The sequence below is a fragment of the Pristiophorus japonicus genome, chromosome 9 (genome assembly GCF_044704955.1).
Source record: "Pristiophorus japonicus isolate sPriJap1 chromosome 9, sPriJap1.hap1, whole genome shotgun sequence".
NCBI classification, from domain to species: Eukaryota; Metazoa; Chordata; class Chondrichthyes; family Pristiophoridae; genus Pristiophorus; species Pristiophorus japonicus.
In genome coordinates, this window is record NC_091985.1 from 23,858,662 (window position 1) to 23,884,752 (window position 26,091).

The following is a 26,091-nucleotide window of genomic DNA, read 5'->3' on the forward strand; positions in this document are numbered from 1 at the left end:
AAGGATGTCATCGCAGTGCATTTGGAAAGAGGTAATATGATAGGTCCAAGTCAGCATGGATTTGTGAAAGGGAAATCATGCTTGACAAATCTTCTGGAATTTTTTGAGGATGTTTCCAGTAGAGTGGACAAGGGAGAACCAGTTGATGTGGTATATTTGGACTTTCAGAAGGCTTTCGGACAAGGTCCCACACAAGAGATTAATGTGCAAAGTTAAAGCACATGGGATTGGGGGTAGTGTGCTGACATGGATTGAGAACTGGTTGTCAGACAGGAAGCAAAGAGTAGGAGTAAATGGGGACTTTTCAGAATGGCAGGCAGTGACTAGTGGGGTACCGCAAGGTTCTGTGCTGGGGCCCCAGCTGTTTACACTGTACATTAATGATTTAGACGAGGGGATTAAATGTAGTATCTCCAAATTTGCGGATGACACTAAGTTGGGTGGCAGTGTGAGCTGCAAGGAGAATTCTATGAGGCTGCAGAGCGACTTGGATAGGTTAGGTGAGTGGGCAAATGCATGGCAGATGAAGTATAATGTGGATAAATGTGAGGTTATCCACTTTGGTGGTAAAAACAGAGAGACAGACTATTATCTGAATGGTGACAGATTAGGAAAAGGGGAGGTGCAAAGAGACCTGGGTGTCATGGTACATCAGTCATTGAAGGTTGGCATGCAGGTACAGCAGGCGGTTAAGAAAGCAAATGGCATGTTGGCCTTCATAGCGAGGGGATTTGAGTACAAGGGCAGGGAGGTGTTGCTACAATTGTACAGGGCCTTGGTGAGGCCACACCTGGAGTATTGTGTACAGTTTTGGTCTCCTAACCTGAGGAAGGACATTCTTGCTATTGAGGGAGTGCAGCGAAGGTTCACCAGACTGATTCCCGGGATGGCGGGACTGACCTATCAAGAAAGACTGGATCAACTGGGCTTGTATTCACTGGAGTTCAGAAGAATGAGAGGGGACCTCATAGAAACGTTTAAAATTCTGACGGGGTTAGACAGGTTAGATGCAGGAAGAATGTTCCCAATGTTGGGGAAGTCCAGAACCAGGGGACACAGTCTAAGGATAAGGGGGAAGCCATTTAGGACCGAGATGAGGAGGAATTTCTTCACCCAGAGAGTGGTGAACCTGTGGAATTCTCTACCACAGAAAGTTGTTGAGGCCAATTCACTAAATATATTCAAAAAGGAGTTAGATGAAGTCCTTACTACTAGGGGAATCAAGGGGTATGGTGAGAAAGCAGGAATGGGGTACTGAAGTTGCATGTTCAGCCATGAACTCATTGAATGGCGGTGCAGGCTAGAAGGGCCGAATGGCCTACTCCTGCACCTATTTTCTATGTTTCTAAATCGGTTCGTCATCCGGGGAGGTTCTCTGTACAATCAAGCTACGTAGTCAATACGAATAATCGGGGGACGGTTGGCCAAAGGGGTTGTTCTGGGAGAAGTTAGTGTGAGATTCCCGTCCTCTCTCCACCTTGCCCCCTTCCTCTTCCTCCTCTTCCTCTTTCGTACAGGAGGGCGGGTATCACTACAGCCCAGTAGACCATGAGCTTGGTGGTAGATTTGAGGGCCTGATCTTCGAACACTCTCTTCCTCAGGCAGCGCGGGCGCACTGGAGGCGGTGTTGGACCTCGTCATCGATGTCTGCCGTTGCTGATAATAGGCTCCCGATGTATGGAAAGTGGTCCACATTGTCCAGGACTGTGCCATGGATCTTTATGACTGGGGTGCAGTGCTGTGTGGCGGGGTCAGGTTGGTGGAGGATCTTTATCTTATGGATGTTTAGTTAAGGCCCTTTTGTACGCCTCGGTGAAGATGTTGACGATGACTTGGAGTTCGTCCGCGTACTGTAGTTCGACAACAGAGGATGGGACGGTCTTGGATCTAACCTGGAGGCAACGAAGGTTGAACAGGTTCCCACTGGTTCTATAGTTTAGTTCCTCTCCAGCGAGGAACTTGTTGAGTGTGACGTGGAGCATTGCAGCGAGGAAGATCGAGAAGAGGTTTGACATGATGACGTAGCCCTGCTTGACCCCGGTCCGGATGTGGATTGGGTCTGTGGTGGATCCATTGTTCAGGATCATGACTTGCATGCCATCGTGGAGCAGGCGGAGGATGGCGACAAACTTTTGGGGGCAGCCGAAATGGAGCAAGATGCTCCTTAGAGCCCAAGTTTCCACACGATAAAAAACGGGCGCCCCTCCGAGCTGGGCGCCCGTTTTTCGCGCCTAAAACGGCGCCTAAAAAAAAAATTGCGATTCTGGAGCGTTCTGCAGCTCCTTGTCTGCCTGGCGCGGCGCCCGGGGGGGGGCGGAGCCTACTCTCGCGCCGATTTTGTAAGTGGGAGGGGGCGGGTACTATTTAAATTAGTTTTTTTTCCTGCCGGCAACGCTGCGCGTGCGCGTTGGAGCGTGCGCGCGCGCACGTTGGAGCGTTCGCGCACGCGCAGTGTGAAAAAAACATTGGCACTCGGCCATTTTAGAAAGTGCTGCAGAAAACGTGAAGATTTGTTCATGGACCCCTGCAAAGGCTTGTATTTTAATTTTATTGATATTTCTGTGTGTGAGGGAGTGTTTTTAGCAGCACTGCTGAAGAAATCACCTGCTGAAATCAGTGAGTTCAGCTTTTCACGAAAAAAACGTGCCAATTCAACTTTGCAATGGATCAACGTCTACCAAGAAAAAAGAATTTCTCACATGAGGAAGTTGAGATATTAGTGAATATAATTGAGCAGAGATGGCAGGAGCTAGATACCAGCAACAGAGGTCGCATAAAAGTGCCACCAAAAGAAATGAAGAAACGCTGGAACCAAGTTGCAGAAGATTACTGCGCAGTGTTGCATACCAGGAGATCTGGAAGTCAGTGTAAAAAGAAATGGCACGACCTTGGTCAAGTAGTTAGTGTAAGTAATATTTCCCATTTTTAATTTAATCGTAATTGTAACCTGGCTGGCTATCTGTATGTCCCACCTTGCAGACTGACACACTCTGTAAAAAGTTATATTTTACTCTTTGCAGAAGAAATTGGCCCACAACAAAAGGGAAGCAACTCGAACAGGAGGAGGCATGCCCAATCTGCATCCACTAACACCCTTGGAACAAAGGGTAGCTGCTATGATGAGTCGGACATGGAGTAAAGCAATTGGTACAGCACAAGCTGGGCCCGCACGCGAGGAAGAGGGTAAGTCCTGAAAATGCATCGTGGCCCTTTAAATCAACCTGCTGCCTGGCCTGCTATGTGTGAGAGTACTCATGCCACCCACCCGGCCCCCTCCCTTGCTGTTAAGAATTTGACTGTTCTGATGTATTTTGCAGAACATGATAATGATGATGATGATGACGATGCTGCTGCTGCCAACCCTGAGGATCCTGAGGGTACAGAACAAGAACCAGTACAACCAGCTGCGGATGATCCAGACTGGATGATGGCAGCGATGACTGAAATGTCTGCAGGGGAGAGCTTCCAATTTAATGTTTATGAGCTCCCATCAAGGGGCATCAGAGTTTCAACCCCTAGCATAGGTCTTGGTCCCACCATCCATGGTTTCGCTTCCGATGTTGCGGGTCCCAGTGGTGCTGCTGGTATAATGCAGCTTTCTACAGTCACTGCACTACCATCCCAGCAAACGCCTCCCTCTCGCATAGGTTCTGGTTCCACCTACTACTATGGTTTCGATTCCGACGCTTCGGGTCCCAGTGTTGCTGCTGATACCATCGAGCAGTTTACACCCACTCGTCCAACATCCCAGCCCATGGCTCGCACTCGAGTGCTGCCGTCTGCAACACAGAGCATCCCACCATTCCAGCCCGAGCCTCTCCCTCCAGTTCAGCTGTCTGGAACACAGAGCGTCCCACAGTCGTAGCCTGCGCCTCCCTGTGCAGTGGTGCCGCTTGCAACACCGAGCATCCCACCGTCCGTGCCCGGCCCTCCCAGTGTAGTGGTGCCACGAGGCAGACGCAGGCAGAGAAGGAGATTGGAGACTCGCTCTCCTGAGATGCAGCGTGCAACAGATGCGGCTCAGGTTGTGGCATTGGCTATGGAGACCAATGAGCTTACCCGATCAATCATCGGTGGCGTCAATGCAGTAGGTGAAGAGTTGACGGGCCTGGCGGGAGAAATAGCAGTAATGACACGGGAACTTAGGGAGGGAATGTCCGAGGGAGTGCAATCGACGGCACAGGCCATCAGGGAGGGCATGCAAATTACGGCACAGGCCAGCAGGGAGGGCATGCAAGTGTCGGCACAGGCCGTCAGGGAGGGCCTGGTTGAGGTAGCTGCTGCAATAAGGGCACACAGCCCAGCCAATCAAATGACACCCCCATGAGGAAGTGAACGTTCACTGAGATGTGGATGAGACATGGTTGCAGCCTTTCTTTGCTGCTTTTGTTCTTGTTCTTGATGTAGCTGTAGTAGCGTTTTTCAAATTGAAATTGTTTTGTAAGTTTTGTTACATTACAACTTATAAGGGATCTTATGGTTTTTAAGTGATCTTATAGTGTAAATGCGCTCATTTCTTTTTGTATCTTATTTAATTTTGCACCTAAAAAGTGATCCTGAAGTTTAAAAGTGTTCTTCAGAGTGTAAGATTTTTCAAATTGAAATTGTTTTGTAAGTTTTGTAACTTTACAACTTATAAGTGATCTCAGGGTTTTCAAGTGATCTTATAGTGTAAATGCTCACACATTCTGTAAATTATTTAATTTTGCATCTAAAAAGTGATCTTGAAGTTTAAGTGATCTTAGAGTGTAAAATTTTTCACATAGAAAGTGTTTTGTAACTTTTGTAACTTTACAAGTTTATAAGTGATCTTCAAGAGTCATATTAAAAAGTATAGTTTGATACAACAAATATTTTATTAGAGTGACGTTAACTTTTCAATAAAATATTTTTTCATTCAAACTGTTTCATGTTCCATTAACACAACTCAGTGACAACTTCTCTGCGAAAACGCAACCTTTTCACACAATCAGCCTCGCTCATGTCCAGGTACGAGCGCCTAGTTCGATATTGTCGACGTGGGTAAGGTCTCCTGCCCATCAACCTATGGGCTACGATGTTCCTGTTGCGGTGAGCTCTAATCAATTCTCTCTTATGCAGTGAATTGATGGCGAACCATTGCATAATATGTGGTGTTGACAATGCAGCACCCATTCTGCAAATGTAAATATAAAACTGTCGATGTGGCTGCCTCTCCCTGTCCAAATGGCCTCAGTCCCCCTCACAGCTCGAAGCCTGCTGCTGTATCTTTGCTGCTGTATCTTTGGCTGCCTGCCTGCCCCTCCCTCCCGTTCATGGGAACATCGCTGAGCTGACTAAGGCTTCCACCTCAAGTGGAAGGCTGCTTGCTGCCTCGTTACTGCCTGCCTCTCCCTTCCCTCCCTCCCATTCACGGGAACATCGCTGAGCTGAACTAAGGCTTCCACCTCAAGTGGAAGGCTGCTGCTGCCTCGTTACTGCCTGCCCGCCCCTCCCTCCCGTTCGCGGGAACATCGCTGAGCTGACTGAAGCACTTTCACACAGGTAGGAAGATGGTTTATTTAATCTTTTCTTTGCTTATAAATGTTTATTCAGGTTGGATTTATTTGTATAATATTTGTATAAGTATAAATAAGGATTTATTGTCGAATTTAATGACTTCCCTTCCCCCGCCCCTCCCCCCACCTCGTTCTGGGCGCCTAATTTGTAACCTGCGCCTGATTTTTAATGTGTAGAACAGGTTTTTTCAGTTCTACAAAAATCTTCACTTGCTCCATTCTAAGTTAGTTTGGAGTACGTTTTCACTGTGGAAACTTTGAAATCAGGCGTCAGTGGCCGGACACGCCCCCTTTTGAAGAAAAAATTCTGTTCTAAAGTAGAACTGTTCTATCTGACTAGAACTGCAGAAAAAAAAATGTGGAGAATTGCGATTTCTAAGATAGTCCGTTCTCCACCAGTTGCTCCTAAAAATCAGGCGCAAATCATGTGGAAACTTAGGCCCATAGAGTGGATAGGAAGGTTTCCCTTAGCAGGGGGGTCAACAACCAGGGGACATAGATTTAAAGTAGTTGTGGGGGGGAGGGAGGGGAGATGAGATGAGGAAAAGTTTTTTCACCCAGAGGGTGGTGGGGATCTGGAACTCATTGCCTGAAAGGGTGGTAGAGGCAGAAACCCTCATCACATTTTAAAAGTATTTGGATGTGCACTTAGAGCCGTGACTTACAGGGCTACAGACCTAGTGCTAGAAGGTGCGATTAGGCTGGGTGGCTCTTTTTCGACTGACACAGACACTATGGGCCGAACGGCCTCCTGTCATAATTTGCCTGTAATCCTATGATTCTCGATACCATTCCCTCTTTTACATGGTATGTACTAATTGTCTCACCTGCAATTGATCAAGAATCCAGTTAACCTGCATTGACCAAGAAATGAGGTGTATTTTGTACTTTGTTTTTTTATTCAGCTCTGAAGGTAGTATTTTATTCTGGACAATCCCATGCACTGGTGCTTTTTCAGAGCAAGTGAGGATCCGAATATCCAACAAGGGCCGCTATATATTTTTAAAATTGTATCTTTATGATACAATCTACCTCCCCCTTCAACCTCCCGCCCCCAACCCCAAAGGGAGAGTCCAACTATTGGAGTGGGATGTATCTGCTATCAGGGAAGTTATTTGCCATAATAAAAACAGAAAATGCTGGAATACTCAGCAGGTCAGGCAGCATCTGTGGAGAGGAAGCAGAGTTAACGTTTCGGGTTGATGATCCTTCGTCAGAACTGGAGAGCGTTCGAAAAGAACAGATTCTTAATAAGCACTGAAAGGGAGAGGGGAGTTATTCGCCACTTGATGTACAACAAACTTGCATCTACAAAGCACCTTTAACATGGAAGAATGTCCCAAGGAGGCATAAAAATGAGCGTCTAGCCAAAAGTAGGGAAGTTCGGAGAGGGGATCAAATACATCATCAAATATGTAGGTTTTGAGAAAGTATTTAAATGCAGAACATGGAGAAACAAGGTGGAGAGGTTTAGGGAAGGACTTCCAGAGAATTGAGCCAAGATAAATTAAAGTTCTGTTGCTGGTAGTATGGCGGCAGGGGGTGGGGGTCAGAGTTCGAATAAAGAGTTTGGGATGCAGCACAAGGGTGGAAGTCTCAGAGATAGGATGGGATAAACCATGGAAGCATTTGTAAAGGAGGCTGAGTATTTCGAAATAAACACCTTTGGGGTTATTGTGCCAATGTACGTTAACAAAAATTAGAATGATGGTAAGTAGGACTCAGTGAGAGACAGGCATGTAAACAGCAGAATTTATGGAGAGTGGGCATTACGAGGCTGGCAAGAAGAGTGTTAGAGAAATCAACACAGAAGCATGGTTTAGCGTTTGAGCTGCCGCTGGCGTGAGGTGAGGATGAATTTGGGTGATGTTGCAGGGGTGGAAGTAACTGGTTTTGTTGGTGTCACACCAATGAACTGAACCAATTCCTCGCATTAGTAGGGTTGTCAAGGGAGCTGAAGAGTACCGACGGCAGATCAGGAAAAAGTGGGTTACAACAACCGCCAGCTGAATGCTGGCAGGTAAGTTTATAAGTGATATCGCTATCAGGTGCACAAGATCCATATGTTGGGAATTACCATCACTACATTAATGTAGCGGAACCCTAAAAAAAACAAAGGGACACCTACAAATGAATAAAAGGAAGAGGATGAAGCATATGGATATTTCTCTTCTCAATTTATGAAAAAAAGATGGCAGAAAATTTCAAATTTTGTAACTTGTATTTTATGTGCATAATAGGGCTCCTTTCATGGAAAGGATGACAGTGAACAGAAAATATGAAGCTCACATTTAAAACTACATATTCAACAAGTATACAAATAACAGTTCATCTATATTATATAACAATCATTTAAATCCCTCAGTAAACATTTTTAAAGTCTCGTGGGTCTAGACAAAAGATTACCTAATTGTTTAATGTGTAAATAAACAGGATAAATTTGCATAATTAATTTTCACAGTGTTCAGTTATAATACTGTAATATTCCATACAATATAAAATGATTGTTCTTCGGCATTTTAAAACAATCCTTAGGAAAGTAAATATATCCTTCATTGTTTTCAAATCACTACAAAAGAGGTATAAAAACAGCAATGTTAGTCTTATTTACAACAACAAGCTTATGTTACATGTTTAAAGGCAATATAAATAATGCAGTATGCAACAGTTTATGTATTCAATTCTTCAGTTCAAAACAAACTGGCAGAGAGACAGTGAGAGAGAGACAGCAAGCAGAGAAAGAAAGAAAAAGAAAGCGAGTGTGTGTGAGAGCAGAGAGAGAGAGGGGTATTTGGCAAAAAACATTTTGACGTATGGGAAAAATGTAAATAATCGTCTAACCCTTCATCGGTCTGAATTCTTCAAATGTACTATTATTGATGACACCGAGTGTGATTACAGACATTGCACATTTTGGCTACAGTTTCTATGAGGAAATGGAAGTCAAATACTGATATGCATAACCTGTAACCATAACACCACACTATAAATAGTGTGATATTAACTTAGAAGACTTGAAGGAAAGAATTTATTTTGGAGATTTGTCCTTGCCCATATCTATAAAATAGAAGGCCGATAAACTGGTAAATAGTAAACTTTCATTTGTCCTAGCTGTAAATTTTAGCCACAGTTTTACTTAATCTATTTTACTGTATTTCCTCTGCAATTTTCTTAGAACATGCAAGCTACATTGCCACTATGTAGAAATTATTGGCATCTGGAAAATGATCAGATTTGCAGATCACATTATATACCAATGCAGTTGATTTAGCTTCGCTCCTGATATACCGTTATGGCACAGAAAAGGGGCAGAACACCAGCACATTACTGATAATATTATCAGAAGTGAAAGCAAAATATAAAGTAGGCAATAGCAGACCCAAATAAGTTAAAACTGCAGGCTTCGATTAGAATGGATGTGTAAAGGGCAGTTCTTGCTTGACTAATTTAATTGAGGTTTGAAAAAAATCTTGAAGTATGAAGAAATGCAGGAAAAGGCCATATAAAGTCATATGATTGAGTTTTATGTAATAGATGCCTTGATTGCAAAGCAAGAAAGTGATGTTGAAATTGTACAAGACATTAATTAGATGATGGCTTGCATTTATATAGCACTGTAACATTTTCCCAAAGTGCTTTACAACTGATGGATTACTTTTGAAGTGCAGTCACTGTTGCTACATAGGCAAGCCCAGCAGATCATTTGCACACAGCAAAGTTCCAGAAACAGGAAATCATTGAATGAATGATCAAATAATCTGTTTTTGGTTTTGTTGATTGAGTCAGCTGCAGTACTGTGGCTAGTTATGGCCGACCAATTATAAGAAGCATATTGGAGCCACAGAAAGGACACAGCAAATATTAACTAGAACATTACCAGGAATCAGTGGTTATAGTTTTCAAGAAAGGCTCAAAATATTGGGGCTTTTTAGGTAAGAAGGGAGACCTACTCCGACTAGAGGGTTTTCAAAATTAGGAAAGGTTTTGCCGCAGCAAATAATGAAAGTTTGTTTTAAGTGGCAAATAGGTAACAAGCAGGCACAAACACAAAATCAGTACAAGAATGAAGGGAAATTTCTTACACAAGGGTCATTAGAATATGGATACAGAGCTTATATCATTTAAATGGGAACTGAATAATTATTTTAAAAGGGAAAGGACAAAGAAGTAGACTTGGAGTAGACAGTTCCATTTGAAGAGCTAGGTGCACCAGGCAGAATGGCAACCTGTGTTGTCATTTCTATCATTATTGGGGTCATTTAAAAGAAAAGTGCAACAACCAGCAATTGATGTGAATAGGATCGGGAGGAAATGAATCCTCATCTCTGTCTCTCTTCATCCCTCAGTTCATGAAACTGGATTCCTTTCCATCCAAATATACTACATTTTCATGTCCTTGGTCTGTTATTGCTAATTTTTCATTCAGTTCATACTTCTCAGTGGATGGTATTGTAACGTAAGCACTGCTGTTGCATATTCTCTTACTCCATCAGTATAAGGCACATGTCAGCGTCAAGGGTACATTTCAGAAGCAACAAAATATCATTCCTTTGTTATCTTGTTCAGTGCATTTTTGGTCTCCAGGGATTAACTTTTACACAGACGGTATTAAAGAGGAGCAATTTACAGTTTTGTTTTTAAGTGAATACCTCCAGTGCACCCCAAAACTACCTGGTCCAATGTAATGCAAGCTACCCATCATTTCTACCACTGTACCAATATGAAACAGGGTTAGACCAAGAATGAGCAGTAATGTGAAACTGCAGTCTACTCTGGCCATATTTAAAATGGTGATCTTAGCAGCATAGCACACCTTTGCTTGAAACCAAACCGTTTTTGTCGAGGATGAGCTTGAAATCTGTTCATCGGCCTCTATTAATTCTACTCTATCACCTGCCAAACGGAGGTTCCCAGTGACAAATAGTGACTGGACTTCCAGTTTTCACTTCTTAGTCATAAGAAGCATCATAGAACTATTCAGCGTCTCCCAATAATGGCACAGCAATAATTGGGATCTCATTGTTAATTGGTAAATTGGAGCACTGATCATTCTACTGCCTCTGAAGGCATACCTTTCTTTTAATGATCAGAATAATAATTCATTGGTATTTTCTTGCATGTTGTTCAGTTTAAACTCCTTCCTCAAATCACAGAGGTGTCCAAAAAGTAATTCAGAAATGTGTATTCTGGATAGATCTTCAAAAAACTTCCACTGTTTTCATATTGCTGTTCTTTGCTGTTGTAGGTTGTTAAAAATGGACTTTCGGGTTAGCATGACTCCCGAAACACAACCACGTCTCCCACCAATTTTGCTGCTAGGGACGATGGAAGCAATTCACGCCAAAGTTCATGCTTCCCAACTCATCATTATGTTGAGTGCCTCACAGGTAAGATGAACTGCATTTTTCTCGTTTGGACAAATATGGAATTGTTTTGCAGATGGCCAGTGTCAAGAAAAACTCTCTGGTACTGAAATAGGAATGGTTAAAAGTTTTCCATTTGTTTTCTATGTATAAAATAAAACCCATTACAACATTACTACAGTAAGTTCCAAAGTTACTCAGACTATTGCTATTAGCTTCTGACAACGAGTCTTCAATTTGGGCTCCAAGTAGTGGTGAGGTATACAATGATCCATTAAATTGTTCGCAAAAATTACTTTTAGGCTCAAGTTTTTAGATGTTCACTCACTCTGGACTCCTGTTGTAGGACATCTTCACATATGTTTCATAATGCAACTTCCTTAAATCATAATTTAATACTTAAAAATAGATCAGTCCAGGACTTGGCAAGTTAGCATATTTACCATGACACGGCCTTTAACTATACCACAAATTCCAGCAGTTGTTCTTCTCCGAGAAGATCCAAGGATAGACAGTTCATTGAACGTTTGCCATAAAAGGTGGACTTAGTTTTACAATCCGCAGTGGAGTAAGTATAGCAAAATTGGCTATCTTTGTCTTCATAGATACAGCCAAAAGTGTAGCTCTGGGAGGTGTCTGAAGACAAAGTGGAACCTAAAGGTGGTTGCTGCTGGTACAGACGTACATCATCCAAACTCTGACTATGGCGATCGGTCGAGTTTCTCGGCTTAGATCGCGAAGCCTGTAAAAGTGAAGACGCATTTGTTCATTCGGTGCAGCTTTTCTAAGTTTTGAACACTGAGAGAATTTACACTTTCCCTGAGGGGAATCTTTTAACTTCTCTTTCTAGTTCTTTGCATATTAATAACCCTGTTGTGGTTAGCAGTTTTTTTTAAATTGATGTTACAAATGACCTACCAGCAAGTTTAAAATATAGTAAAGTGGTGAGTTCAGCAATTAACATTATGGGAGACCCAAACTGATGGTTTGCTGATCTTCATTGTAAACAAACATAGATTTTATCTAAAATCCTCTCCCAATCAAATAGCTGATGTCACAGCACCTTTTAATATAGCACATATGCAATCACTGGTGTAATGCGTGAGCGCAAAGAATTGGACTCCAGTTTCTTAACAAGATGATAAAACCAAGGCTTCATACCTGTGAGAGCGAGTCTACGCTTTGTCCTCGAAGCTTTACCGAGGGATCATACGAACTCTCAGTGGTTTCTTTGCTGTTATCTATAAAATGAAACGGACTCTTACTTCATTGCTAAAAAGCATAGGAATGTATGATTTGCCTGCAAGATTTAATTTTATGATGCTGTTTACAATATAGACTTCCTTTAGGTTTTTTTTAAACTAACAAATTAAATCAGTTGTTACTGTAAGATTTTGACCAGTATTTTCAGGATCACTTTCCAGGATTCTATTTGTTTACAATTAGTCCCTTTGGTTTATATTGACTGAGTAAGTCTAATTATATTATAAGATGGGATAGTAGTATTCTTTTGTGTTTTGGGGATCGTATTCTGCGATTCCATCCAACTTTCTGTGAAAACCACAATTCAGTGGCCTTGGCTATAGGCCTTCACTGTGGAGCTTTGTCACACGATTCACGGGAGAGATTCATTGAAAACCTTTTACTAGCCCAGTATGTACCATATCAAAGTACTGGCCAGCACATAATCTACTCATAATATTTGTAGAAGATTTTTAAACTTTAAATAAAAACTATTGCTCTGAAAAGATATTTTTGTACTTTGTTGCTAAAATTAGTTACTACTGCTTTGTGATGTTACTTTGAAGCCATTGGCTTCGGACCCTGCCACATACTCCGTTCCCTAACTACTGAATCCATCCCCTCCCTGGTCACCGACTCAGGCTGAACCAGACCTCGCAACCTTTGACCCCGAAATGAGCTTCCAATCCCTTAATCACAAAGACAGTCTACTTCCACCTCCGTAGCATTGTCTGTCTCCACCCCTGCCGCAGCCCATCTGTTGATGAAACCCTCATCCATGCTTTTGTTGCCTCTAAACTCGACTGTTTCAAAGTTCATATCCTAACTCGCACCAAATCCCTTTCAACATCACTCCTGTGCTCGCTGTCCTACATTGGCACCCAGTCCAGCAAAGCCTCGATTTTAAACTTCGCATCTTAGTGTTCGATTCCTTCCTTGGCCTTGCCCCTCCCTATCTCTCTAAACTTCTCCAGCCCTACTACAATTCTCTGAGAAATCGGCATTCCTCCAATTCTTGCCTTTTGCACATCCTCGATTTCCTTTGCCCCAGCATTGGTGGCTGTACCTTCAGCCGTCTAGACCCAAAGCTCTGGCATTCCCTCCCAAAACCTCTCCACCTCTCTCTCCTTTAAGACTCTCTTTGAAACCTACAACTTTGACTTTGCAATTTTGGCCCCATTATTTCTACTTGCATCCTACTGCCACTAAACCCTTCTATAATCTTTGTCAATTTCCATCCATAAGCATGTGATTCTTGAGACTAGGCCTTCCTTCTAAATCAAAGTGAAAGTCACTGAATTAGGAGATGATCAATACTGAGCATGCATCCCATAACCCTACCACTTACCTTGCCAGTAGTCCTGTTCTAAAAAGGGATCATCAACAGATTCACCTTCGATTAATTGATTTTTCTGGGATATCTCAAGTGGATCACCAACAGGGACCTCCACTTCTATAACAGGAAATAGTAGTATTTAGTTATTGAAGAGTTATGCTTAAACAACAAACAGCTTTATAAAACTGTATGTCAAACTCGTTCAACTTTAAATGCTAAGCCATGAGTAGTACTTTTGGACATTAAAAACTGAATCCAGTAGGGCATTGATCCAATTTAATACATTCTGTACTCCATGGACACGAAATTCATCGATATACCGCCCGCTTACCGCACCAAAATACTTTGATGTTCCTGCGCTTCGACTTTAAAAAAAAAACATTTCCATTATATTTATGTTTATGATTTTTGATTTGTAAAATGTCTTATTGTTCAAACTGTGTAATTATTATGTTATGATTATTTTTTAACTCTGCAATCTGTTATTAAACAAACAAACCCTCGACTAGCTTGTTGCTCCTTCTCACTCTCTCTCTCTCCCTCGACTTCAACTCACTGCGCATGCACGGGTGACCCCTGACCCCTGAAATTGCGGGTAAAAAAACTTCTGAAAAGAACGGGGGAGGGGGGGGGTGGAAATCGCACATGCGCCGTTCAGTGCTGCACCGTCCATCGAAAAGAAAGTCGATCTGGAACGACTACAATGTTACCTACCGCCCACTGCACACCGCTCGCATACCACCGAAAAAAATTGACCAAAATTGCGCTCTTCGGTCTCGGTGGTATGCCGACGGTTTGAAATGACGCACCGCCGGCATACCGCCGAGAAATGGGCAGACCTTATGTAATGACCAATTTCGGGCTCCATGTATATTATACACAAAGAATTTTATACATTTTTTAACAACTACTTCACTGCAGTTGAACGCATTTTTAACTCTGAATGGTTTCACTGAACAGAGTTGAAATTCCAAGCAGCTCAACAGTCTAATTTGGGCTACTAGATTTTAAATCCAGTTTTCTAGTTGCCAATATTAAATGCTTCAGAATTATGTGGTGCAGTTTGGTAAAACCTATCTGACTTTCACCATATGGAGATTGTTATGGTTTTACAATCTACCAGCAGTGAAAAGCAAAAGAATTTTATTCATCCACAATTGTGTGACTTGGGACTACAAACACCTTTAGTTAATTCAATAAAAAAGGATTACACTCTATGGCCCCAAGTTTCGTCCCGCGGCGAAAACGGCGCACCTCCGAGCTGGGCGCCTGTTTTTCACGCCGAAAACTGCGCTTAAAAAAAAAAAAAAGTCCGATATTCTCGAGCTCCTTGAGAAGCTCGAGAACCCTGCGCGTGCGCGTTGGAGCGTGCGCGCATGCGTAGTTTCAAACAAACATTGGCACTCGGCCATTTTTAAAAGGACTGCAGAAAAAGTGAAGATTTGTTTCTTGGACCCACTGACGCCGCCCCATAAGCGTGGCCGAACGGCCTAAAGAATCTTAATCAGTTGCGTGTGTCCTGTGTTCTTTCTTCGGCTCCCGGCCAGCCACTGACGCCGCTGCTATCTCATGGCCGAATGGCCTCAAGTCCGTCCGGGTGCTGCATCTTCGCGGGGAATGAAGGCCTGCCTCAAGCATCGCAGCTCAGCTCGAAGGCTGCTTCCCGCCTACCGCTGCCGTCGAGACACTGACGCCACACCCCTGCCTGTCTCCAACATGAAAGGCCTGCCTGAAGCACAGCAGCTCGAATGCTGCTGCTGTTTCACACAGGTAGGAAGATGGTTTATTTAATATTTTCTTTGCTTATACATTTTTATTCAGGTTTGATTTATTTGTATAATATTTGTATAAGTATAACTAAGGATTGATTGTAGAATTTAATGACTTCCCTTCCCCCCCTCCCCCCCCCCCCCGTTCCCTACGCCTAATTTGTAACCTACGCCCGATTTTCTAAAGTGTAGACAAGGTTTTTACGAGCGTACAAAAATCTTCACTTACTCCATTCTAAGTTAGTTTGGAGTAAGTTTTCACTGACGAAACTTTGAAAACAGGCGTAAGTGGCCGGACATACCCACTTTTGAAAAAAAATTCTGTTCCAAAGTGAAACTGTTCTAACTGACTAGAACTGGAGCAAACTAAATGGCGAGAATTCCGATTTCTAAGATACTCCGTTCTACACCAGTTGCTCCTAAAAATCAGGAGCAAATCATGGCGAAACTTGGGGCCTATATCTCTTTGTCTTGACCATCTTTGAAGGAGCGGGCTTGGCTTCATGGGTTTAGTTTGAATCAAGACAAGCCCACCCCACTGCTTTCTAAAATTCCTCAAGATGGTTTTAGATTTACTCCATAGTAACAGATAATGCATCTAACAAGAGTATTTTTGAAGACAAAAGATAGCAAAACCGAACAAATATTTGGGCAGGACCAGTTTCTTTGTCTGAATCAGCTGTGATCTTAGTATACAATGTTGCAAAGAAGCTGAACATAAATGTGATATTCCGGTCGGAGTTACTGGACCTTTTATACAAACTGCTACAGTAATGTCAAGTGACTGGGAGAATGGTCCAATAACTGAAATGATTTACTATAATTTGCCAACACTCTTACCATCATCCTCAGTCCGGTCTTTGTTGCTACTCTCTATTCCTGATGTATGGGAGCTTCCGCGGCTCATCATCGAACTGCAGGATTTAACTGTACTGTGCACTGGCTCAATGGAGAATGGTTCGTCCACTGCCATCTCCACAGACATTCTGAACCTCGAATCTGCCTCAATTCCAGAGGTATGTGAACTGCCATGGCTAACTGTTGACTGACGGGAGAGCCGTTTGTTCCTTGCGCTTCCCCGGCTGCTCCCACTGCCGTGGGAATGCTCATCTAATCGCTCTAGATCCATCTCAAAAGTATCACTGATGTACGATTCTCTGTATCGCTTTTTCTCTGCATTATAGAAGAAGAAATGTAAGCTTTAATGTGAATGCAAAAAGCATATTTGCCAAAAGATAATGGAAAATAAATGTGTTAAACTATTCACTCTCCCAAATAATTGAAAAAGCCAAGAATAAGTCAACAGAGGTTGGGAGCGGAGTTTCAGAAGTAGGATTACTAAATGAGGTGCAGTTACTTTTTTTGCTCATAACCCATTAAAGTAACGGTTTCTCACAAAAGTGAGGTGTGAAACCTATAGTGGGAACTCTTGTATACATTATTCAGTTTATTTTAGATTCAACTCAGTTAATGAGGGGAAAAAATATCTGAATTGGAAGTACGATCGAAAACGATTCACGCTATAACAATCAGGAATATCAAAAGTGTTTCATGTTTCTTGCTGGCAGAAGCAAGCAATGACATGCTCACTGGCCTTTCATAAACGCAACACAAGGTGGCAGCAGCAGCATGATCAGTGACTTAAGAGGGACAGGCAGTGGTGGCATCATTCCCTAAGTACAAAACTGGATGAGCACGTGAAATCCAGGAATTACATTAATATACAACTTACCTTCACCATCACACCCTCCTTCCAGCCTGGAAAACAATCCACAATCCCCTCTTCCCTCCCTTCCCCCCCAAAAAAACTCTCTCCCCATTTCAACAGTGTACAGCAGAGCAACCTGCAATTCCATTCATCATAGAATCATAGAAATTTACAGCACGGAAGGAGGCCATTTCAGCCCATTATGCCCGCGCCGGCTGACCAAGACCTAGCCAGCTTAATTCTACTTTCCAGCTCTTGGTCCGCAGCCTTGTAGATTACGGCACTTTAAGTACACATCCAAGTATTTTTTTTATTTTTTCAGGCAGTAAGTTCCAGACCCCCACACCCTCTGGGTGAAGACATTTCCACACATATCTCCTCTAAACCTCCCCCAATTACTTTAAATCTATACTCCCGGGTTGTTGAGCCCTCTGCCAAGGGAAACAGGTCCTTCCTATCCATTCTATCCAGGCCCCTCATAATTTTATACATCTCAGTCAGGTCTACCTTCAGCCTCTTCTGTTCCAAGAAAACAGACCCAACATCTCCAATCTTTCCTCATAGCCAAAATTCTCCAGTCCAGGCAACATTCGTGTAAATCTCCTCTGCACCCTTTCCAGTGCAATCACATCTTTCCTGTAATATGGTGACCAGAACTGCACATAGTACTCCAGCTGCGGCCTAACCAGTGTTTATACAGTTCAAGCATAACCTCCTTGCTCTTGTATTCCATGTCTCGAATAATAAAGGCAAGTATTCCATATCCTTCTTAGCCACCTTATCTACCTGACTTGCTACCTTCAGGGATCTGTGGACCTCCACTCCAAGGTCCCTTTGTACCATGACACTTTTCAGTGTCGTACCATTTAATGTGTATTCCCTTGCCTTGTTAGACCTCCCCAGATGCATTACCTCACACTTATCCGGATTGAATTCCATTTGCCACTGTTCTGCCCACCTGACCAGTACATTGAAGTCTTCCTGTAATCCGCAGCTTTCTTCATGATCAACCACACAGCCTATTTTAGTGTCATCTGCAAACTTCTTAATCATTCCTCCAACATTTAAGTCCAAGTCATTGATATACACCACAAAAAGCAAGAGACCCAGCACTGAGCCCTGCGGAACCCCACTGGATATAGCCTTCCAGTCACAAAAACACCCATCAACCATTACCCTTTGCTTCCTGCGTCCGAGCCGATTTTGGATCCAACTTGCCACTTTGCCCTGGATCCCATGGGCTATTACTTTCGTGACCAATCTGCCATGTGGGACCTTATCAAAAGCTTTGCTAAAATCCATATGCACTGCCCTCATCGACTGTCCTGATTACCTCCTCTCAAAATTTAATCAAGTTAGTCAGTCACGACCTTCCCTTAACAAATCCATGCTGACTGTCCTTGATTAATCCATGTCTTGCTAAATGAATATTTATCCTGTCCCTCAGGATTTTTTCCAATAATTTTCCCACCACCGAGGTTAGGCTGACTGGCCTGTAATTACTCGGTCTATCCCTTTCTCCCTTTTTAAACAAAGGTACAACATTAGCAGTCATCCAGTCCTCTGGCAGCATACCTATAGCCAGAGAGGATTGGCAAATGATGGTCAGAGCCTCTGCTATTTCCTCTTTTGCTTCTCTTAACAGCCTGGGATACATTTCATCTGGGCCTGGGGATTTATCTACTTTCAAAGCTGCTAAGCCCCTGAATACTTCCTCTCTCACTATATTTATCTCGTCTAATATTTCACACTCCTCCTTCCTCATTGCAAAGTCTGCATCGTCCCTCTTGTGAAAACAGATGCTAAGTATTCAATAAGAGTCATACCCACGTCTTCTGCTGCCACACACAGGTTTCCTTTATGATCTCTAATAGGCTCCACTCTTTCTCTTGCATCCTTCGTAGATCTAAAGAGTCTTTCCAAAGAGCACCCCAATCCAAAAATAAAATCTCCCTATTCACACTTCGGCTCTTAGTTCATACTGCTACAGGCTGCCCGGTCTGAGCTGAGACAATCCTTTTGCTCCAAACCACAAAACTGAATGGTTAAATGACCTGAAACATGCACTGGCCCGGCAGCAGACTCACTCCACCCGAAACAGCTGACCACAAATATATGCTATGCAGCATCTGAGTCCGACGAAATGATGGATAGTGCATTGAGTACCTCTGCTCTAACCAGACTACATGCACTTCCCCAGATGCAGATTTACTAACTCAGCTTACTTCTGAGAAAATATCATTGAAGAAAACAATTTATTTACCACAAGAATTTAATATCTCACAGACAGTTCCAAGATGCCAGTTGTACTAATTTCCAGATTGGGGCAGGTTATCATTATCATCAGAGTGAGTCCTCGGAATCGAGGAAGACTTGCTTCCACTTCTGAAGTGAGTTCTTTGGTGGCTCAACAGTCCAATACGAGAGCCACAGACTTTGTCACAAGTGGGACAGATAGTCGTTGAGGGAAGGGGTGGGTGGGACTGGTTTGCCGCATGCTCTTTCCGCTGCCTGCACCTGGTTTCTGCATGCTCTCAGCGTTGAGACTCGAGGTGCTTAGCGCCCTCCCGGATGCACTTCCTCCACTTAGGGCGGACTTTGGCCAGGGACTCCCAGGTGTCAGTGGAGATGTCGCACTTTATCAGGGAGGCTTTGAGGGTGTCCTTGTAACGTTTCCGCTGCTCACCTTTGGCTTGTTTGCCGTGAAGGAGCTCCGAATAGAGCACTTGCTTTGGGAGTCTCGTGTCTGGCATGCGAACTATGTGTCCTGCCCAGCGGAGCTGATCGAGTGTGGTCAGTGCTTCAATGCTGGGGATGTTAGGCTGGATGAGGACGCTGATTTTGGTGCATCTGTCCTCCCAGGGGATTTGTAGGATCTTGCGGAGACATTGTTGGTGATATTTTTCCAGCGACTATACATGGTGCATGTCTCTGAGCCATACAGGGTGGCGGGTATTACTATAGCCCTGTAGACCATGAGCTTAGTGGCCGGGTCTTCACTCTTTTCCTCAGGCGGCTGAAGGCTGCACTGGCACACTGAAGGCGGTGTTGGATCTCGTCTCTATGCCTGCTCTTGTTGAAAGGAGGCTCCCAAGGTATGGGAAGTGATCCACGGTGTCCAGGGCCATGCTGTAGATCTTGATGACTGGGGGGCAGTGCTGTGCAGCGAGCCCTACGGGGCACAATGGACAGGATTTTTGCATCGCGACAGTTACAGGAAAAATGCAGGGAACAGCGCCAGCCCTTATACATGGCCTTGTTCGACTTTACAAAGGCCTTTGATACTGACAACCGCGAGGGTCTATGGAATGTCCTCCTCCGTTTCGGATGCCCCCAAAAGTTCGTCTCCATCCTCTGACTGCTCCACAATGACATGCAGGCCGTGATCCTTACCAATGGATCCATCACATACCCAATCCACGTCCGGACCGGGGTCAAACAGGGCTGCCTCATCGCCCTAACCCTCTCAATCTTTTTCACCGCCATGCTCCACCTCACAGTCGACAAGCTCTCCACCGGAGTGGAACTAAACTATAGAACCAGTGGGAACCTGTTCAACCTACGCCATCTCCGGGCCAGGTTCAAGAGCAGCAACCTCTGTCGTCGAGCTGCAGTACATGAACGACGCCTGCGTCTGCACACATACAGAGGCCGAACTCCAGGACATAGTCGACATATTTACCGAGGCGTACGAAAGCATGGGCCTTAGGCTAAACATCCGTAAGACAAAAGTCCTCCACCAGCCTGGGCAGGTAAGACAAGATGGAAGAACTTATATTTAAGTAGCAGCTCATCCTCCTCAGAATGGGCCACCGACTCTACATGCACATTCAACCCGTGCTCAATGGGCCAAAGTGCTTCACAGTCAACAAGTAACTTTTTAAATTGCTGTTGTGTAGACAAACACAAATTTGTGCACAGCATGATCTCACTAACAGCAAATGAATGAGCAGATAACTTGTTTTTGGTGGTATTGGTGAAGGGAGGAATGTTGGATAGAAGACGTTCCCACTGTTCTTCAACTGAAATAGAGAAAGTTTATTAGAAAAAGGTACTGCAGAATCTTGGAGGTAATTTGTAGCATTTGTGAAGAGTCCATAATGCTTCAATTGCAATAAAAAAAAAATTAAGCAATAGACACTTTATGCAAATTTAAACCATAAGTTTGAGGTTTTCCCAAGTTGTTTTCTCTGTTCTCACCTTCTGTTTCTTCCATTTTTCGGATCTGCTTGAGCACGGGCTGAATATTCATGTAGAGTCGGTGGCTGTTGCTGAGGAGCTTCAGCAAATGCCTGGATCGGAATGGACAGCCTGTGTAATAGATCAGCTTCCGAGCTGAGGGTAAACCATCTGGCTGGATCTCAAACTTCTTCCCCTGCAAGCATAAAATCACGCACAAAAAAGGCACAATTCGAGTTCAGTTATATCTGCTTGGTTTCATTTAAAATTACGGTATAATATATAAAGTGACGGAAATAACCTAGTAATTGGCATGAAAGAAAATCTCTGCAACATTCTCCTATGGATCACAGTGCAAAGTCTGGAGCAAGGAAAGGTTATTCGTCGGCCCATCAAGTCCACTCCATGTAGAGTCCATGTATATTTATTCTATCGTACACTTCCCACCACCACCACCTGCTGATCCCCTACTTTAGAAAATACCAATCTTACATGAAAATAAAATTAGATATTGATTAATATCTTTATAATTCCTCAATTCCCCTTCTCAACATTAATTTAGTTTGTGCAAACAAACTGGAGTAAAATACATCCGCTGTCCCTTCATAGGTGACTACTTATAGAAATCAGGGATCCACCAGAACAGATGACATCCCACTTTTCTGCGACAAATATTTAAAGTCACTGCTCTGACACTTGCCTCTGTGGTTGAAAAAATGGAAGGGAAAGAGGATCAGGCAATAAGTCAAGTCAAATCCAACCTCTAAGAGAAAAAAAGGTTTTAATAGGACAGTGAATTAGCCTTGAAATCTTCAAAAGGGCAAAGGGAGCAAAATTGTCCCATTTTTAGAGGCCCGTTAGCACCTCCCGGGGGCGCTACCAGGACGGAAGAGACTTTTTGCTCCGGGGGGGAAGGGGAGGGGCACTACCGGCTCCCGGGAAATTGCCCGTGAGTTGCACCCTGTGGGTAGCGCCTCGGGCCGCTGCACAACTGGCAATGACATCGCTGTGCACGCGACCCCTCACTGCCCCGCACCAATCCCTTACCGCCCCGCGGAGGAATTTGCCCCATGGGCTGCAAGGCTGGCGAGAGCGGATGTAAACGCCAGCTTCGCAGGTGGCGAAGTTAGCCGACATCCGCTCTCGGGGCGGTACTTAAAGGGGAGGGCGCCAGTGCCATGCGATCTTTACTGGTTAGCCGACTGTCAGGTCAGCTCCAGTATGGTAGACCTAGAGTGGTCCGGGCCGTCCTCGTGCAACCCAGCACTCTGTTTTGGGTGCCGGGCTGCAGGCCCGGTTCCACGCTGCCCTGGTGGCCTAGTGGAGGTCAACAGTGGCCTTGCAGAGTGCGCAGTGGCCCTCCTTTAAGCGAATGGGAGGGACATTGAAGCGTGTCAGCGCTACGTGGAGCATCTGCATGGAGCTTCACTCCCCACTTCATTAGCGCCCTTGAAGGAAGAGGAGCTCACGAGCTTGCGCTCCTCATTTGAGAGGCGGTAAGCCCAATTCAGCGGCGGAGGTGGGATTTCTGCGTCAGGCGCAGAAAGTCCCGGCCCCAGCTGGTTATCGGGGCGCAGAGCAATTTCGGCCCCAAAATGTCCCTTTGAAAACAAACTCGCACTGGAACAATGCATATGTATGCTCCATTTTACCTGTGAGACCCACTGCAAACACCTAACAAACCACTCAGGGAATCTACCAATTTCTGTGGGTAGAGGAAAAGGGGGAGGGGTGGTAATTCTTGTTCTTTTGCAAAAATGTCATTTAAAAATTAATGCATAAGGAGGATTGTGCCACTCTAATTTAACTAGTAAGTGGATGATTCCAGTCTTGTGCTACAATATTGCATGTTTTTAAAATTTAGGATATAAAATAAGGTTATATTTTGGTGATGCAGCTCAGTAGACTATCAAGGCTGACCTCAGCCATTGAAGCTGGGTTTAGTGTCAAAACAATATATATAGCTCTTTTAGAAAATATCCCAAGGCACTTTATAAAAATTACACTACTAAGTACCAAAAGCAATTTTAAACAACAGCATCAAAAATGATGAAAAAAATCTAATGCACAGCACGATCTCACCATAGGGAAAAAAACAATCAGGCCAGTGGTTCTTTGAAAATGAACATTCAAATAACATTTGGGAGTTCAAACAAATAGCAATTGTATAATGAAGGGTAACATCGGAAATGGCATTTTGTTGTTTAAATAGTAAGAGTAGTTCTAAAAACTAGCCTTACAAGATTCCAACACTGGCAGGACTGCATTCCTCCACTCACCAGGAAAGTAAGTTTGCCAACATTTGACCATGGAAAGTCATACAGCAACTGTCGGACATTGTGAGACTCCTATAAACATAATAAAAACAGAAGTGAATACACTCGTCAATTAAATGCACTAAAAATACAAAGTGCATTATGTAGGAATTCTAGATACAGATGAATACAGTTTGCAAGCATTAAATCACTACATCTTTACAGTCACACCCTTATCTGTACCTGATAAATATGCATGCCTTTCAAAGTGAGCCCAAGCACCACTGAGGGACGCTCTTCTTTCTTGTCCTGCAACAGAATAAATTGTTAGCATGTGCAAAGGCAAAACAGTATTTATTGTTTCAAGTTGTAGAGCTAATTCATTGGTAGCACAATTGCTGACCAACAATGTAAATTTTAGACCGAACTTCTGTGTAGTTGATGAAAAGCATTTCAACAGCTAAAAGTCAACCTGTGTACACGCAAGCAGAACAACCTGATCATGTGGCACACAGCATTTTGTGACGTGTATGGAAGCCCCATCATCATGCTCAAGTCTTTAAGCCAAGCTACAGATAAATCTACATAGAAGATTTCTGTTTGCCAATGTGGAATACATACTATGCCAATCTTTTCCTAAGCTTTTTGACATAGAGAACACCCTACTTAGTTAGAGACCTTCGATGCAGGTTACCAACAGCCAAGGCTTAGATATACCCAAGTGTGCACAGGGTACTGCTGGAGTTGAACCAACTAAAACCATACAGCTCGCTGACACAGAATAGCAATAAGATTCTAGCTGCTTGTCCAACTAGATCCACCATAGCCATTAGGTTAACTTGCAGGAATCGAGTGGGAAAAATCTTGGGCCCCAGTTAACAGATCCCATTAATGAGTCAAGTTGGCTAGAATCCCAATTCAGTACCTGTTTGGCTAGGTACTGAACTGGGGGATTCACATGCAAGAAATAAAATGGATTCACCCATAAATCGTTGATCCAAATAGCTCAATTGTTTTAAACAAAAATTGCCACATGATGCCAATTTTTCTTCCCTGAAGGCCAAATATGAAAGAGTTTAAATTAACTTCTATTGCACTAGGTGTTCAATATTATTTTGACAAAGCATAACAGAGACTCACACACCCAAGTTAAAAGCATTCTTGAAGTCTTTGTACACCAAAAAAAGTCAGCAGCATGAATAGTTTTGTTTTGCAAACTAACTAACTTCCATCTTACTGTTACTATAATAACCCATGTTACACCACATATAGAAATTTCAAATTATTAAATTAACTATCCTTACAGCACAATTAATATTGTTCTCTTATGCAAAATGTTCAATTCAGTATCTTTAGCCATAGGAATTCCACCGAGTTAATTGGGCTGGATTTTACGAACCTCGGCGGGTCCATGGCAGGTCCCGACCCACCTGCTGGCTCCATCCCGACTTCTGAAATGAATTTCCATTGATTGGGCTTGTTAAGACTGCCCAATGCCTTTCCCTGCCAATTGGAGGAAGCGGGTCTGGTGAAGTCATTTGATGACACGTCATCGACCGGTTTCCTTAAAGGGACTATGGTCAACTTTCTTTTGACATTTGTGCTATCAGTGTTCTACAGCATTGAGGTGCTGCAAACACTGACAATCACTGCACAGAGGGGCAGGGTTGCACCCAGGCTCTCCCATGACTCCTTCCATATGCTTATGGAGGGAGCCACAGCACACAAGGAGGTCTCTTCCCTTCTAATGGGTGAAAGAGACCTCCCCAGGAGAACAATGCAACTTGCTTGCACATTGCACAGGAGGGCACAAGCAGGGATGTCGTCAGGAGGACCTGGGTGCAGTGCCGCATTTCAATGATCTCAGTAGATCACGAAGTGTTAGTACAATGCCACACTCAACCTCATTCTGCTGTGCCTCTCATCACATCTCCATCACTCTACCTTTTCTATCCTACTCCTGCACATCTTTACTGACACCAACAGACATTGCACCTCCACCCATCCCTCTCTATCTACATTATCACATCCCCATCTCACTAGTCACCCCTCACCCTCATCCTAATGCAATCATACCAACTAACAACACACAAGGGTAGGCACTTGGGTGTTTTATCCGATGTTCATGTAAAGTTTTTGTTAATGTGGTGTCAAACATTGAAACTTTTATTTGCAACACTTTGCGTTCTTGGACAGATTTGTGTGCACCTTTGAAAGTGGCATAGTGAGTTGCAGTGAATGGTGAGACGCAACAGTACCCCCTGCAATGATGATGAGTGTGAAAGGAATGGTTTGGGCATTATAGGGAAGCTTGATGGTGTTCGTGTGGGGTGGTGCCAACCTGGGGCATCATGTGCCAGCCAGGATGTACAGCGTCATCAAGTGAAGTAAATCTGGCCACAGTGAGGCCATCCCTGACCTCCCAGTCAGTAATGTGGTCGGGTTCTGATGCCTTCTGTCCTGTGTAGCATCAGGTGATTACGGAGAAGGTTAGTGTTGCTGCTGCTGGTGTGCTGGTGACATTGGTGTTGAGGCCGATCATGGTGGGATTCTGAGGACCAAGGTGAGAGTGTTGTGTATCTGTAAAGCATGCACTCCCATGTTCCGCCACCAGGGAGCTCATCCCCTAAAGTCCCAAGGCATCCCAGCATCCCTTGGGAGCACTGTATATAAGCCGGCCCCTAAGGCCTGTTCCTCACTCT

The 26,091-nt window shown here is 43.7% G+C and overlaps 2 protein-coding genes across 14 annotated transcripts in view; one reads left to right on the forward strand and one right to left on the reverse strand.

The window, feature by feature from the left end:
• Positions 1 to 11,329, forward strand: part of LOC139272971 (uncharacterized) — a 44,054-nt gene extending 32,725 nt beyond the window's left edge. Inside the window, exons 3-4 of one of the 3 annotated variants that reach the window (XM_070889174.1) lie at positions 3,021 to 3,183; positions 3,318 to 4,446. In XM_070889174.1, the coding sequence (XP_070745275.1) occupies positions 3,069 to 3,183; positions 3,318 to 3,865 (663 nt within the window). In that variant the 5' untranslated portion in view covers positions 3,021 to 3,068 and the 3' untranslated portion in view covers positions 3,866 to 4,446. Of the gene's footprint in view, positions 1 to 2,986; positions 3,184 to 3,317; positions 4,447 to 10,782 lie in introns of those variants that run through there. The other 2 variants (XM_070889175.1, XR_011594982.1) reach the window with 2 other exon arrangements.
• LOC139272969 (FERM domain-containing protein 6-like) overlaps positions 1 to 26,091 on the reverse strand; it is a 135,532-nt gene that overhangs the window by 2,537 nt on the left and 106,904 nt on the right. For 5 of the 11 annotated variants that reach the window (XM_070889161.1, XM_070889163.1, XM_070889164.1 and 2 more), the window contains 7 exons: positions 23,633 to 23,698; positions 23,414 to 23,482; positions 21,156 to 21,330; positions 16,088 to 16,420; positions 13,491 to 13,595; positions 12,062 to 12,141; positions 7,774 to 11,642 (listed from right to left, as the gene is read on the reverse strand). In XM_070889161.1, the coding sequence (XP_070745262.1) occupies positions 11,361 to 11,642; positions 12,062 to 12,141; positions 13,491 to 13,595; positions 16,088 to 16,420; positions 21,156 to 21,330; positions 23,414 to 23,482; positions 23,633 to 23,698 (1,110 nt within the window). In that variant the 3' untranslated portion in view covers positions 7,774 to 11,360. Of the gene's footprint in view, positions 1 to 7,773; positions 11,643 to 12,061; positions 12,142 to 13,490; positions 13,596 to 16,087; positions 16,421 to 21,155; positions 21,331 to 23,413; positions 23,483 to 23,632; positions 23,699 to 26,091 lie in introns of those variants that run through there. The other 6 variants (XM_070889162.1, XM_070889173.1, XM_070889168.1 and 3 more) reach the window with 6 other exon arrangements.